This window comes from Xenopus tropicalis, chromosome 1, assembly GCF_000004195.4.
Source record: "Xenopus tropicalis strain Nigerian chromosome 1, UCB_Xtro_10.0, whole genome shotgun sequence".
In the NCBI taxonomy this organism is placed as follows: domain Eukaryota; kingdom Metazoa; phylum Chordata; class Amphibia; order Anura; family Pipidae; genus Xenopus; species Xenopus tropicalis.
This window is the reverse complement of record NC_030677.2, coordinates 217,194,241-217,210,666: the sequence shown is the minus strand read 5'-3', so window position 1 is coordinate 217,210,666 and position 16,426 is coordinate 217,194,241. Positions and strand designations below refer to the sequence as shown.

General features: G+C 50.4%; 1 protein-coding gene across 3 annotated transcripts in view; it reads left to right on the top strand.

The window, feature by feature from the left end:
• LOC100485792 (myosin-3) overlaps positions 1 to 16,426 on the top strand; it is a 64,096-nt gene that overhangs the window by 28,201 nt on the left and 19,469 nt on the right. The window contains exons 7-20 of one of the 3 annotated variants that reach the window (XM_031895061.1): positions 1,639 to 1,738; positions 3,042 to 3,167; positions 3,316 to 3,424; positions 4,611 to 4,727; positions 5,080 to 5,180; positions 6,465 to 6,551; positions 7,891 to 7,956; positions 8,262 to 8,375; positions 9,125 to 9,236; positions 10,598 to 10,644; positions 11,560 to 11,619; positions 11,890 to 12,009; positions 14,824 to 14,909; positions 16,297 to 16,344. In XM_031895061.1, coding sequence (XP_031750921.1) covers positions 1,639 to 1,738; positions 3,042 to 3,167; positions 3,316 to 3,424; positions 4,611 to 4,727; positions 5,080 to 5,180; positions 6,465 to 6,551; positions 7,891 to 7,956; positions 8,262 to 8,375; positions 9,125 to 9,236; positions 10,598 to 10,644; positions 11,560 to 11,619; positions 11,890 to 12,009; positions 14,824 to 14,909; positions 16,297 to 16,344 — 1,293 coding nt within the window. Of the gene's footprint in view, positions 1 to 1,638; positions 1,739 to 3,041; positions 3,168 to 3,315; positions 3,425 to 4,610; positions 4,728 to 5,079; positions 5,181 to 6,464; positions 6,552 to 7,890; positions 7,957 to 8,261; positions 8,376 to 9,124; positions 9,237 to 10,582; positions 10,645 to 11,559; positions 11,620 to 11,889; positions 12,010 to 14,823; positions 14,910 to 16,296; positions 16,345 to 16,426 lie in introns of all 3 variants that reach the window. The other 2 variants (XM_031895060.1, XM_031895062.1) reach the window with 2 other exon arrangements.

Sequence of the window (16,426 nt, the reverse complement as noted above, 5' to 3'; positions counted from 1 at the left end):
GGGCCTGGAGGAGACTTGGGGGAGCCCTCCAAAAGTGAGCGAGTGGGCCTGGAGGAGACTTGAGGGAGCCCTCCAAAAGTGAGCGAGTGGGCCTGGAGGAGACTTGGGGGAGCCCTCCAAAAGTGAGTGAGTGTGCCTGGAGGAGACTTGAGGGAGCCCTCCAAAAGTGAGCGAGTGGGCCTGGAGGAGACTTGGGGGAGCCCTCCAAAAGTGAGTGAGTGTGCCTGGAGGAGACTTGGGGGAGGCCACCAAGAACCCTATGACTGTAGGGGTGAAGGAGCCTCATTGGCTAAGAGTGGAGAGTCCATACAACTAATATGAGGGTTCCTGACTAGTTGCAGCTTTATGGGGGGGGGCAATGAGCCCCAGTACAGACCCTAAACTGCCCAACTGCCCGGAACACATTCTGCAATCACTTCCTGTCCTGCTGATTGGCTGGCATCCATGCAGTGCAAATGAATGAGAGCCGCTGGCCCTCCTGCTTAGGACCCTATTACACTCTTGTGGCTAAGAAGGGGTTAATTGCGCCCGTGTAAGGGAGACGCTCCCTCAAGCAAAGTCCAGAGAAAAGCAAATTGTGACTCAGAGTATTGTAGGGACGATGTTTATCTCCGAGGGTTGTGAAATAACGACATTATTGCTTTTATCTCTGGGTGGGGCTGTCAGTGGGTGTCAGTCACCTCTCATGGGTGCCAGGGGGCCCTGTGGGGTTGTCAGTGGGTGTCAGTCACCTCTTATGGGTGCCAGGGGGCCCTGTGGGGTGTCAGTCACCTCTAGTCACTCCTCTTATGGGTGCCAGGGGGCCCTGTGTGCTGTCAGTGGGTGTCAGTCACCTCTCATGGGTGCCAGGGGGCCCTGTGGGGCTGTCAGTGGGTGTCAGTCACCTCTTATGGGTGCCAGGGGGCCCTGTGGGGTGTCAGTCACCTCTAGTCACTCCTCTTATGGGTGCCAGGGGGCCCTGTGGGGCTGTCAGTGGGTGTCAGTCACCTCTTATGGGTGCCAGGGGGCCCTGTGGGGTGTCAGTCACCTCTAGTCACTCCTCTTATGGGTGCCAGGGGGCCCTGTGGGGCTGTCAGTGGGTGTCAGTCACCTCTTATGGGTGCCAGGGGGCCCTGTGGGGTGTCAGTCACCTCTAGTCACTCCTCTTATGGGTGCCAGGGGGCCCTGTGGGGCTGTCAGTGGGTGTCAGTCACCTCTCATAGGTGCCAGGGGGCCCAGTGTGGTGTCGGTCACCTCTAGTCACTCCTCTTATGGGTGCCAGGGGGCCCTGTGGGGCTGTCAGTCACCTCTTATGGGTGCCAGGGGGCCCTGTGGGGCTGTCAGTGGGTGTCAGTCACCTCTCATAGGTGCCAGGGGGCCCAGTGGGGTGTCAGTCACCTCTAGTCACGCCTCTCATGGGTGCCAGGGGGCCCTGTGTGCTGTCAGTGGGTGTCAGTCACGCCTCTCATGGGTGCCAGGGGGCCCTGTGGGGTGTCAGTGGGTGTCAAGTCACCTCTTATGGGTGCTAGGGGACCCTGTGGGGTGTCAGTGGGTACGGTGTCGGTACAGATACCCCTCTGTGTGAATAGAGTTGTTGTCTTACTCAGAGGGTATGTGGTGGGACTGCATAACCCATGCTGTATTCTGATTGGTCTGTAGGTACATTGGCAGCAAATGGGAAGAGGCAACGCCCAGTCATTGGGTGGAGTCGTACCAGCGGGTGTGCAACGCCATGAGGATGGTCGGTTTCCAGGAACAGGTCAGTGCCATTTATTCTTATTGGAACTGCCTGCTACCCAATAGCCTACTAGCCTGCTACCCAATAGCCTACCAGCCTGCTACCCAATAGCCTACCAGCCTGCTATCCAATAGCCTACCAGCCTGCTACCCAATAGCCTACCAGCCTGCTACCCAATAGCCTACCAGCCTGCTACCCAATAGCCTACTAGCCTGCTACCCAATAGCCTACCAGCCTGCTACCCAATAGCCTACCAGCCTGCTACCCAATAGCCTACCAGCCTGCTACCCAATAGCCTACCAGCCTGCTACCCAATAGCCTACCAGCCTGCTACCCAATAGCCTACCAGCCTGCTACCCAATAGCCTACCAGCCTGCTACCCAATAGCCTACCAGCCTGCTACCCAATAGCCTACCAGCCTGCTACCCAATAGCCTACCAGCCTGCTACCCAATAGCCTACCAGCCTGCTACCCAATAGCCTACCAGCCTGCTACCCTACTACATCTGTTACCTCTGGGGGTTCAGGGCTACTGCTGGGGTATAGTGTTACCTCTGGGGGTTCAGGGCTACTGCTGGGGTATAGTGTTACCTCTGGGGGTTCAGGGCTACTGCTGGGGTACAGTGTTACCTCTCAGGGTTCAGGGCTACTGCTGACCCCCCAGGGTCTTTCCCTTATAGACATTTACCTGTCAGACATATGGAGTTCCCTTGGCAGAGAGTGTCCATATTGAGGTTGGGAGGCAGGTCGGACAGTTCCATGTTATTTACACCATTTGTGCCCTGAGAGACTGTACCTGTCTCCCCACAGAGTCTCACAGGGAAAGGACTGTCTCCTCACAGAGTCTCACAGGGAAGGGACTGTCTTCCCCCACGGGGTCTCACAGGGAAGGGACTGTCTCCCCCACAGGGTCTCGCAGGGAAAGGACTGTCTTCCCCCACAGGGTCTCACAGGGATGGGACTGTCTCCCCCACAGGGTCTCACAGGGAAGGGACTGTCTCCCCCACAGGGTCTCACAGGGAAGGGACTGTCTCCCCCACAGGGTCTCACAGGGAAGGGACTGTCTCCCCCACAGGGTCTCACAGGGAAGGGACTGTCTCCCCCACGGAGTCTCACAGGGAAGGGACTGTCTCCCCCACGGGGTCTCACAGGGAAGGGACTGTCTCCCCCACGGGGTCTTGCAGGGAAGGGACTGTCTCCCCCACGGGGTCTTGCAGGGAAGGGACTGTCTCCCCCACGGGGTCTCGCAGGGAAGGGACTGTGTTCCCCACAGGGTCTCGCAGGGAAGGGACTCTCTCATCCATGTTCTGCCTCTGTTTTACCAGGAGGAACTCGATCTAAAAGTGATCCTTTCTGGGGTCCTGTCGCTGGGCAACGTGGTGTTTGAGCCTCAGGAAAGTGGGGGTGTCGGGGTGTGCCCTACAGCTATGGGCTGGCTGAAAGCTGCTGCGGTAAGTCTCCCCGACACATATAATGGGGTATTCACAGGGCCCCCCTGCCATCCCTGCTCATGAATATATATTATTGGTGCCCTTCCCAGTGGGTATGTGGGGCAGCAGCTGGTCATATCATTTCCCATAATTCCTCTCTCTTCCCCAGGGCCAGTTTGGGGTTCAGGAGGAGGAGCTACTGAGCTGTCTGACTTGCACCCTATCACTGACCAGAGGGGAATCCATCCGCAGACTGCACAGCCAACAGCAGGCCGAAGGTGAGGCCCCCAGTAATTAGGGCCAGCGGATTTGGGGGGCGTAGGGACAGCTTTACGCAAATAAAGGGATGGCAGTGCCAGGCAAAGCACCCAAACAGGCTGCACGGGTAGGGGGGGTTCCTCATAGTGAGGGGGTTGGGGAATGCCCTGCCGGGGGGTGTTGGGTAGGGGGTTCCTCACGGTGAGGGCAGTGAGGGGGTTGGGGAATGCCCTGCCGGGGGATGTTGGGTAGGGGGTTCCTCACGGTGAGGGCAGTGAGGGGGTTGGGGAATGCCCTGCCGGGGGTTGTTGGGTAGGGGGTTGGGGAATACCCTGCCGGGGGGTGTTGGGTAGGGGGTTCCTCACGGTGAGGGCAGTGAGGGGGTTGGGGAATACCCTGCCGGGGGGTGTTGGGTAGGGGGTTGGGGAATACCCTGCCGGGGGGTGTTGGGTAGGGGGTTCCTCACGGTGAGGGCAGTGAGGGGGTTGGGGAATGCCCTGCCGGGGGATGTTGGGTAGGGGGTTCCTCACGGTGAGGGCAGTGAGGGGGTTGGGGAATACCCTGCCGGGGGGTGTTGGGTAGGGGGTTCCTCACGGTGAGGGCAGTGAGGGGGTTGGGGAATGCCCTGCCGGGGGATGTTGGGTAGGGGGTTCCTCACGGTGAGGGCAGTGAGGGGGTTGGGGAATGCCCTGCCGGGGGATGTTGGGTAGGGGGTTCCTCACGGTGAGGGCAGTGAGGGGGTTGGGGAATGCCCTGCCGGGGGGTGTTGGGTAGGGGGTTCCTCACGGTGAGGGCAGTGAGGGGGTTGGGGAATGCCCTGCCGGGGGATGTTGGGTAGGGGGTTCCTCACGGTGAGGGCAGTGAGGGGGTTGGGGAATGCCCTGCCGGGGGATGTTGGGTAGGGGGTTCCTCACGGTGAGGGCAGTGAGGGGGTTGGGGAATGCCCTGCCGGGGGATGTTGGGTAGGGGGTTCCTAGTGCAGCCAACCCCCCCCCGCCGCTGGATAGAGTGGTGCCGAGTGCAGTCACGAGTTTTTGGGTTCCAAACAGAGCGCAGAGGCCCGTGCGGTTCTGCCAGATACAAAGTGCAAACTGCCCCCATTCGTTCCCGCTGCTCAGGAGCTGACAGGTGGGCACTATTGCTGCAGGTCACTTCCTGTGGGTGGGGCAGTTATGGGTGTAACTTTCTGCCCTCCCTCACTGTTAGATTCCAGAGACTCCATTGCCCGGGGAGTCTATTCCCGCCTGTTTGGATGGATCGTGTGTAAAATCAACGAGCTGTTAGCGGGGGACATGGACATGGGGAAGGAGCTGCAGGAGATCGGTGAGTGGGGGGGTTAGACTTTATACATGGGCCCCCCCATACGTCCCAATACAGATTGTACAGATATGGGGTACTGGGCTCCTCATTTAACTCCAACCTGGGCACTATCTATGTCTGTATGGGTCCCCCCCCTTACAGGCAGGTTGGCTAATAGGGGAGCCCTAGTGACCCCCCCACATTTGTAATCAAACCTATAGGAATCCTTACAATGGATTAGTAGAGCATCATGTGATGTCTTTCCCACAATTCGTATTGTTTTTGCCTAAATCTCCCTACTCGGGACCCCCGTGTCACCCATGGGCGGAGCCTCGGTAGGTGCGGTCTCCGGACTTCCCTGTTCTGTTTCTTTCAGGAATTCTGGATATTTTTGGTTTTGAGAATTTCTCCGTAAATCGCTTTGAGCAGCTTTGCATTAATCTGGCCAATGAGCAGCTGCAGAACTTCTTCAATCACGTGAGTATTTGTACCAAGCGGAGCCCCCTGGGCAGTTTGTGGGAGGGACCAAGAATGGAAGAAATTCAGCCCAAAGTCAATTTTAGGTGTAACCTGGCCCAGTTTGGTGCCTGATCAAAAGGGGGTGTGGTCATAGGTAAACTGGAACCTTTTACGCCCTTCTCCCTCTCGGCTGCACCAATCAGATGCTCTGCCAAAGGATGGTTATTGGTTGGCACATAGTATAGTGCTTAGTGGGCACAACAGCAGGGCGCTGTGAGAGGGCCACAGGTTGGCCATAAGATTGACTGCAGGAATAGTTCTTGCCGTTGAAGCTGGTCTAAAGCAAGGTTGGTTGGCACTGTGCCAGTCATGCCGGTACCGGTCCTGTTCCTGCATATGAGGCCTATTAACCTATTAAATTGGATCTCTTCATTATAGCGGGTTCCCCTGCCAAGGCGCATTACTGGGGACCCCCCCTCAAACCTGCCTCGTTTCTTACCTGGTTGGTGGGTGCCATCTGGTGCCACTTCTCTGAGGTTGTTGGCACTGAGTATGAACAGTTGGACCTCTGAGAAGAGCCAATAATTGCACCCAGCACCCCCAATTCATTTTAGAGACAGTTACAGGAGGGGGGAGGGACATCCCTGGAAAGGGCCACGCTATTAACTGGGTACCCCAGTGCTGCGGGTCCTGCCAATGGCAACACAGATTGGGGCTCAAAGTTCCATAAGGAGGGAATGAAAGGTTCATAAAGATTGTTATGGGCAGGAATGGAAATCATTATCCATGGGCTGAATAGCAAGTACTTGTGCCGGAGTCGCCACCCCACCGCACCCCCTTTGTCCCTTTGCATATGACTGTACCCCTGTACTGGGACCTCCCGACAAGCAGGGTACCGCGACAAAACTGTCCCCCATTAGCGTGCATGCTTTTGACCCACAAACCTTACTATAAGGACAGGTCCTAGAGGAGAGACGGTCGCCCCATGTTTGTTAGGGCCCCCCCCTGTTAGGGTCGCCCATGAAGTTTATTGGGTTAAACCAGCATTAACCCAATGTGTGGGTCCCTCGCGTCTGATAACTGGGGCCACTCGTTGAGGAGCTGGGAGAAGCACTTGGAGCCCAGAGAGTGGAACTTCATATAACACGCAACAGGAATATAAGTAGCCCAAGGGCTGGCCAAGAACATGAGCTCTTGGGGCATTTCTGCTACTCTGTGGCCCCTACCAGCTTCCAATGCTGAGTAACTTTATGTGGCAGTAAATGTACATACAGGTCTCTTACCCTCACGTTGTCTCCCCAGCACATCTTCCTAATGGAGGAGCAGCATTACAAGGAAGAAGGAATGGAACGGGAAGCTGTGCCCTTCAGTAACAACCAAGCCACCCTGGTACCGACCCCGGCTTTCCCTTCTTTATTCCCTGTTTGCCTATCCCTACTCTATAGCAAGGGTCCCCCCTGAACCTCCCTTAATCCAGCCTCTACTCTAGAACAAGGGAACCCCCTGAACCTCCCTTAATCCAGTCCCTGCTCTAGAACAAGGGAACCCCCTGAAACTCTCTTAATCCAGTCCCTGCTCTAGAACAAGGGAACCCCTGAACCTCTGTTAATCCAATCCCTGCTCAAGAACAATGGAATCCCTGAACCTCCGCTAATGCAGCCTCTGCTCTAGAACAAGGGAACTCCCTGAACCTCCCTTAATCCAGTCCCTGCTCTAGAACAAGGGAACCCCCTGAAAATCCCTTAATCCAGTCCCTGCTCTAGAACAAGGGAACCCCTGAACCTCCCTTTATCCAATCCCTGCTCAAGAACAATGGAACCCCCTGAACCTCCGCTAATGCAGCCTCTGCTCTAGAACAAGGGAACTCCCTGAACCTCCCTTAATCCAGTCCCTGCTCTAGAACAAGGGAACCCCCTGAACCTCCCCTAATCCAGCCCCTACTCTATGACAATGGAACCCCCTCAACCTCAGCTAATCCAGCCCCTTCTATATAACAAGGGTCCCCCATGAACCTCCCCTAATCCAGTCCCTACTCTATAACAATGGAACCCCCTCAACCTCCGCTAATCCAGCCTCTTCTATATAACAAGGGTCCCCCTGAACCACCCTTAATCCAATCCCTGCCCTAGAACAATGGAACCCCCTGAACCTCCGCTAATGCAGCCTCTGCTCTATAACCAGTACTCTTTGCCTTATATCTACTTAGAACACATCCTTATTCTGTAAAACTCTCCCCTGTCTGCCCTGAATCTGTAATAGGATTCCCACCTTTCCCTAAACGGAACCTTTCACTGGCCTATAACCGTAAAAGGTTCAACCGTTCCATATACCCCTGAACTCATTCCTGGCCTCTAACCGGGCTCTCACCAAATCTACTCTCAGTCTTTTCTTACCCCATAACCCCCCCCCCCCCCCATAAGTACCCTCAACCTGTCCTTCTCAAGTCCAAGTCTTCTCCCACCAATCCTAACGTTTTCCTGTTTACTGACAGAGCCCCTCCTCTCTATTTACCTTGTACTAATTGCTGCTCCTTATTAACAGCCCTGCTCTATTGTTACCCCTGTATCTCCTGAAACTGCCCCTGCTCCACAATTGGGCTCCTACCTTCCGATTAGCTGGAACTTATTTCTGCCCCATAACTATGTTCCTCCCCTGTATCTGCCATGATAATGAAATACTGCCCCCACTGGGTTAACCACACGTTCTTGTCTGCTTTGGTTGATTTAAGGAGCTGTTCCTGGCCCGGCCGTGGGGAATTCTTTCCCTTCTGGATGAACAAAGCTCTTTCCCACAGGTAATGTTCTTTTTATTATTTGTTTGTAGCAATCGCATGTATGATGGGTCCTCCAGCATAAAGGGCAGCATAAAGGGCATGTAAAAGCATTCTTTAATCTCTAACCCCAATACCCTAAGTGTAATATTCCCCTTTAGTATCTCAATTGTTCCGTCAGGATGTGAGAAGTTTCTACTTACCTGTGCACTGTTGGGTCTGGTGGGATCCACCAGGAAGGGTATATTGAGGTTTCTGTGAGGGACCAGGACATGATGGGGTTCTACCTACCCTGCTTTAAGCCTCTGAGTTTTCTTCTGACATTTCAGGCCACAGATGTTTCCTTTGTGGAGAAGCTGAACAGTACGTACCGTGAGAGTCCTCTGTACGAGCGCGGCAGGGGCTTTGAGCCAGGATTCGCCATCCACCATTATGCTGGGAAGGTATTGGATCTGCTGCCCCTTCTTGCCGTAATCTCCCAGTTACCGGTATTCTCCACTAAGTTCTCCTGGTTATTTGGCCTCCTCACCTACTGTCCTACTTCTTACTGCACTTGTCTTAAATTGCTCTTCTTTTCAAGGGAATATTTATCTTTCTTTTCTCCCCCATAATTGTCCTTCATCTTTTTTTTTAATAAGTTTTTAAATAAGTATTATAAGTAAAAGCCATAAAAAGACAAGGTTGAGTTGAACCTGGAGGGCAGTCCATGCACAATGGCAGTTGAACCTTTGGGATTTGTGTGGGGCATATTTATTCCCACATGAGGTGTCCGTTTGACCATAGAGATTGCTTGATTTAGTGACTCCACCAATGTTCTCATGGGTAGTCTTATAGTTAAAGTTATACCCCGGGGTGGTAGCCTTGCAACAGCAGTCAAGTAGTTACATCTGCCTCAAGCACCAGCGTCCGAATCTCCATCTTGGGTGGCATTCCCCCCCCCCGGGGGCAAAACCTAGTGAGCGGTGAGAAGTAAGTTGTGAGGTTGGGGAGAGCAAGTGTTCCCTCCCTTAGTGAGTGGAGCCTGCAGGCTGGTAACTGCTGGTCTGAGCTTCTCCCCATTCCAATTGAACCCCCTTATTATGAAATCTAAGGCTTTAAATTACCTCCTCCTTCTTCCTGCCCTTTATATCTGTTGCTTTCTGCCTCCTCCACTTACCCTGATTCTTCTCTATCTCACTCTTGCGACGTTCAGATCAAGTACTCGGCTGCTGGGTTTCTAGAGAAGAATCGTGACGCTCTCCCGACCAACATCAACCGCCTCTTTATAAGCAGCGAGACCTCCCTAATAAGCATCTTGTTTACAGGTAACCTGGCAGGCATGGTGGAAAGGCCCCCGGAGGGTGCGCGGCACAAGTAAAGCCTTCAGTGGTGTCTCTGTGTGGCACGGGGAGGGAACTGCACAAAGCAAATGCTTGAATAACGGGGTGGCGTTGGGACCCCTGGGTACAAGGAATATTGTGTGTGGGGGAGACTGAGTGCCATGATGACATACAAGATAAATAAATAGCGGGGGGTATGTAATTACCTTTATGAGTGCAAGGGTCTTCCATCCCCGGTGCAGGAGTTGATGGCTGGCAGAACCATGTAGCCCCCCCCCCCCCACAATGAGCATTAGTTGGTCCATTCCATGCGCTGCCTCTAGAATCTGACCATTCCTTGCTGTTCCATCCTAGAACCATTGTTGGGCGTCATTTCTAACCCCAATACTCTGGCCTTTCCATTCTGGGTTATGATATTATCAGACCCTGAATATGTTCTGTTATTGTAATGCCAACATTTTCCTCAGAACAGGAATTTTTCATGATTTACGTCATCATATTTTGAAACTTTTTCATCACAGAGTCCTGTCATGCAATCCCGTCCTTTATTGGCTAGCCTATCTGGGAACCTTTCTATAATTGGCTGTGCTTTCTTGGGATTTGTTTGTTATTGGCTTGTCCTTTATTGACTGTCCTGTTCCATATTGGCTATCCTAGGAGACTTTTCTTTATGAGCTGTCCCATTGGCTGCTGCCCTACAGTTGGTGGAATCCTCTGGTTTATTTTATAGGCAAGCACTGTCCAAGCTTTCCCATGCATTGGGCTAGTTATACACTATTTCCATTCTAAATAAAAAGAAAGTCATAGTGGAGTGTCCGAGTGGAAAACTCAGGCATGCATGGGGCCATAAAAATCTCTTGGGGGGCTACATCCGGCCTGCAGCCACCAGTTAGGTCTAGTCTACCATGGAAAGCTCTTCTGTAAAGGGTAAGCTGTCTTGGGAACCCGACCATCATTGTGTGTCCTATATGGAAACCTTTCCATTGTTATATCTTCTCTATGGAATCTTTCTGCTATTGGCTGTACCTGAGAATGTTTCCAGTATCTGTTCTATCTTGTCACTGTTATTTTGCGTTCTATGACTGGCTGATATATCTGGGACCCTGTCCTGCCTTTGGAACCTTGCCATTATTGACTACCCTTCCTTTGGAAAACTGGTCATTATTGACCTGTAGTCTCGGAAAACTGCAGAATATCATGCCTTTTGGAGCATTATTCCCATCGTGGGAACCTTTCTGCTATTGGCTTTCCTCTCCTGAGATCCCGCCCATTACAGACTATTCTGCCTTGGAAAGCGAATCATCTTTTGGCATTGATGTTATCCATAATAGTATATTGTTTTGCAGCCAGCATTTCCAGGACAGGAACTCTAACACCGCAGCAGAGGGCTAAGGTCAGTGCCATTGGTGGAACCCACCTTCCTAACGTTCCGTTTCCTTTGCCTCCTGTTACTGCTTCTGTCACATTCCCAGTTTTGAGCCCAACAGCCCAGTTCTTTTGCCCCATTCTCAGTTGCCCCATTTACATGAGTAGCTCAATACAAATTGCCCCGGGCAATATCGGTTCTACCCGCCCTTCCTCTGTGTGTCCAACCTGTCTTCATCAAGTTGTCTTCCAGTCTGACCCTCATGTCTCTAGTGCCCCCCGCTGTCCTCTATTCCTTCCCAAGAAACCCCAGTACCCGAGCCTGTACCCCCAGTCTGCGTTACACCCACTTATATTCTGTATCTCCACTTTCTTTCATCATTTATTGCTTTTGTAGGTTTTTCTTTAACAAAGTAAAGGGCATTTCTTCTGTGTTTTTTTTTTCTTAGTAAACGACTATAAAAGTCTTTAGAATCACATAGGAGAGACCTACTGTAACACTGTGATATGTCCATTCTAGTCTCTCCAATCCACCTAAGGCTAGTGGCCCACAGAGCCAGTTAGTTGCCCATGATAGAGCTCTGCTACCGCGGACGACTAAACTCTCCCAGATGCCTTTCCACAAGAACAATAGGAGTTGGCCACGGAAAGGCCAAGGCATCGCTTTAGTTCTCCTGCAACTTTGTGCAACTTCAGGAAACCGAAGCGCTGTGTAGGCCTTTCTGCCGCCGACTCCTACTGTTCTGGGGAAAGGCATTTGGGAGAGTTGAGCTGCTGCTGTAGCAGCGACCAATCACGGGCAGCTAATCTCAGCCTTAATCTACTCTGTTATTCAGTTCACTAATACTACAGTATTGCTGAGCCGGTCCTACCGGTGTCCATATTGGATCGCACTCTGAGGCCTAACAGAACCTTACCGGAACCTTCTTCCATTGTACCGTAGGTGAAGGTTTCCCAAGAGAAGGGTTCTTCACGCAAGATATCTGTGGGGGCTCAGTTTCGGGTAAGTTTATTTTTATCTACAGCTCCTGGCTGTATCTACCCAACTGCCCTCCAGCCCTGTGTGACTGCCCCTCGGTGCCCTGCATGGAACCTACCCCAGCCGGTGCCCCGACACAGCTTCCGTCTAATAATTGCTGTCATTTCAGCCCATCCCAACATGGGGGGTGCCTTGCATCTCGCATCCAAACAGCAGCCCCCCAAGTCTCCCGGAGCTGTAGGTCTCTGGCAGGGTTTGCTCATATCATTCCCACTGTCTCTCGCCTCCCCTCAGCACTCTCTGGCCGTCCTTATGGAGAAGATGTACCTCGCTGAGCCCCACTTTATCCGCTGTATTAAACCCAACAGCCAAAATGAGCCCGGTCTCCTGGAGACCCAAACGGTCCTGAACCAGGTGAGAGACGAGCACTTGTGGTGCCAACAAACAGTTTTCTATATGTATATACTCTACTGTATACTATATACTCTGTATACTCTATGTACTACTCTGTATACTCTATATACTACTCTGTACACTCTGTATACTACTCTGTACACTCTGTATACTCTATATATTCTATATACTACTCTGTACACTCTGTATACTCTATATACTACTCTGTACACTCTGTATACTCTATATATTCTATATACTACTCTGTACACTCTGTATACTCTATATACTACTCTGTACACTCTGTATACTCTATATACTCTATATACTACTCTGTACACTCTGTATACTCTATATACTACTCTGTACACTCTGTATACTCTATATACTCTATATACTACTCTGTACACTCTGTATACTCTATATACTACTCTGTACACTCTGTATACTCTATATACTACTCTGTACACTCTGTATACTCTATATATTCTATATACTACTCTGTACACTCTGTATACTCTATATACTACTCTGTACACTCTGTATACTCTATATACTCTATATACTACTCTGTACACTCTGTATACTCTATATACTACTCTGTACACTCTGTATACTCTATATACTCTATATACTACTCTGTACACTCTGTATACTCTATATACTACTCTGTACACTCTGTATACTCTATATACTACTCTGTACACTCTGTATACTCTATATACTCTATATACTACTCTGTACACTCTGTATACTCTATATACTACTCTGTACACTCTGTATACTCTATATACTACTCTGTATACTCTGTGTACTACTCTGTACACTCTGTATACTCTATATACTCTATATACTACTCTGTACACTCTGTATACTCTATATACTACTCTGTACACTCTGTATACTCTATATACTCTATATACTACTCTGTACACTCTGTATACTCTATATACTCTATATACTACTCTGTACACTCTGTATACTCTATATACTACTCTGTACACTCTGTATACTCTATATACTACTCTGTACACTCTGTATACTCTATGTACTACTCTGTACACTCTGTATACTCTATATACTACTCTGTGCACTCTGTATACTCTATATACTCTGTGCACTCTGTATACTCTATATACTCTGTACACTTTGTATACTCTATGTACTACTCTGTACACGCTGTATACTCTATATACTCTATATACTCTGTATATTCTATATACTGGTGTTTTTCTCTATATACTAATCTATACTCTATATACTCTGTATACTAATCTATACTCTATATACTACTCTGTATACTAATCTATATTCTATATACTACTCTGTATACTAATCTATACTCTATATACTCTGTATACTCTATATACTACTCTGTACACTCTGTATACTCTATATACTACTCTGTATACTCTATATACTCTGTACACTCTGTATACTCTATATACTCTGTACACTCTGTATACTCTATATACTCTGTATACTCTATATACTCTGTATACTCTATATACCCTGTATACTCTATATACTCTGTACACTCTGTATACTCTATATACTCTGTATACTCTATATACTACTCAGTATACTCTATATACTCTGTACACTCTGTATACTATATATACTCTGTATACTCTATATACTACTCTGTATACTCTTTATACTGTATATACTACTCTGTAAACTCTATATACTCTGTACACTCTGTACACTCTATATACTCTTTATACTCTTTATACTGTATATACTCTGTATACTACTTATACTCGTTATACTCTTTATGCTCTGTATACTTTGTATACTCCTTATACTCTGTATACTAATCTATACTCTATATACTACTCTGTATACTAATCTATACTCTATATACTACTCTATATACTAATGTATACTCTATATACTAATCTATACTCTATATACTCTATATACTACTCTGTATACTCTATCTACTAATCTATACTCTATATACTACTCTATATACTACTCTGTATACTCTATATACTACTCTATATACTACTCTATATACTACTCTATATACTACTCTATATACTACTCTATATACTACTCTGTATACTCTATATACTACTCTATATACTCTGCATACGCTATATAATCTATATACTGCGGCCCAAGCAGACTGGATTTAGAACTGGGCTGTAAGTGTAAGACACAAAATGATTGGTTGTTATTTGTTGCACGTACCCGAGGGGGAATTAGAGGGAACTTTACCTTAAAGGAGAACTAAACCTTACTAATCAATTTGGATAGAAATGCCATGTTTTATATACTGAACTTACTGCTCATCACTAGACTCCTCCCTTCCCAAACAATTAAAAGAGTTGGGGAAAGAAGAGGGGGTGCAACCCAGTGGGGAACGTGCCCCTCACCCCCAGCTTTTTGGGAACACGTTGCTGCCACCAAATTGCAAATGAGCGGAGATTTGCCCCCCCCCCCCCCAGTCACTTCTTGTTCACATTTTACTCAGTGTCCCAATATTTTTGGGAAGGGGTTGTACAATGGCTTTAGTTCTTACACAGGAACCTTAACCCATTGTATTCCGCAGAGTCTGCTCTATACCCTGTGCCATATTTTGAGCTTGGACTCAATGGGTCGGGGCCGCTGGATCAGATACACAAAGAAGGAAACATTTTCTTTTGGACTCTCTGAATGATTTCTGTTCCTAGGGAATGGGGGGGGGGGGGGGGGGTGTAGCTACAAATACAAACTCCTGCACCCGTCTTTCCTATCCTGGGCCCCAAATCAGCCAGATAGCTGGGGGGCCTGTTTATTGGCAAAGTTGGAGAACCCCCCCTAATGTGCCAATTCCTTGTCCCACAGCTTCGCTACAATGGCCTGATGGAGACTCTGCGGATCCGCAGGGATGGCTTCTCCTGGAGACCTTCTGTCCAAGAGTTTGTGGCACGGTCAGTTCCCCCCTTATTGGCCCCCTAACTGGGGCATTTGTACAGCCATAGGGCAACTGGCACTGGGTATGGGGCAGGGTCAGACACAGGAGGAACCCCTGGGCAATAGGGTGATTGTCGACACTGAGTATGGGGCAGGGGTAGAGACAGGAGGGACCCCTGGGCAATAGGGTGATTGTCGACACTGAGTATGGGGCAGGGGTAGAGACAGGAGCTGCCCTGGGCAATAGGGTGATTGTCGTACTGAGTATGGGGCAGGGGTAGAGACAGGAGGGGCCCCTGGGGCAATAGGGTGATTGTCGACACTGAGTATGGGGCAGGGGTAGAGACAGGAGCTGCCCTGGGGCAATAGGGAGACTGTCGGTACTGAGTATGGGGCAGGCGTAGAGACAGGAGGGGCCCTGGGGCAATAGGGAGACTGTCGGTACTGAGTATGGGGCAGGGGTAGAGACCGGAGGGCCCCTGGGCAATAGGGAGACTGTCGGTACTGAGTATGGGGCAGGGGTAGAGACCGGAGGGGCCCCTGGGCAATAGGGAGACTGTCGGTACTGAGTATGGGGCAGGGGTAGAGACAGGAGGGGCCCAGGGCAATAGGGAGACTGTCGTACTGAGTATGGGGCAGGGGTAGAAACAGGAGGGGCCCAGGGCAATAGGGAGACTGTCGGTACTGAGTATGGGGCAGGGTAGAGACAGGAGGAGCCCTGGGCAATAGGGAGACTGTCGGTACTGAGTATGGGGCAGGGGTAGAGACAGGAGGGGCCCAGGGCAATAGGGAGACTGTCGGTACTGAGTATGGGGCAGGGGTAGAGACAGGAGGAGCCCTGGGGCAATAGGGAGACTGTCGGTACTGAGTATGGGGCAGGGGTAGAGACAGGAGGAGCCCCTGGGGCAATAGGGAGACTGTCGGTACTGAGTATGGGGCAGGGGTAGAGACAGGAGGGGCCCAGGGCAATAGGGAGACTGTCGGTACTGAGTATGGGGCAGGGGTAGAGACAGGAGGAGCCCTGGGGCAATAGGGAGACTGTCGGTACTGAGTATGGGGCAGGCGTAGAGACAGGAGGGGCCCCTGGGCAATAGGGAGACTGTCGGTACTGAGTATGGGGCAGGGGTAGAGACAGGAGCTGCCCTGGGGCAATAGGGAGACTCTCGGTACTGAGTATGGGGCAGGGGTAGAGACAGGAGGGGCCCCTGGGGCAATAGGGAGGCTGTCGGTACTGAGTATGGGGCAGGGGTAGAGACAGGAGGGGCCCTGGGGCAATAGAGACTGTCGGTAGGTGGGACTGGCAGCAGGAATGGCACGTGGCAATATCAGTGAGTATATACAGGCCATTAGGTACCATAGATGCCCAAAATAAGGGTAAATCTTTGTGTAAAATTTTGATTATAGGTTTGGGATCCTCCTCCTCACACCTGGGGCAGAAGTGAGCAGAGAAAGGTGAGTTCAAATTATTGTTTATTGTGAGCGCCCCCTGTCTGTGTGTCTGTATAATGGCATTAATGTGAGCGCCCCCTGTCTG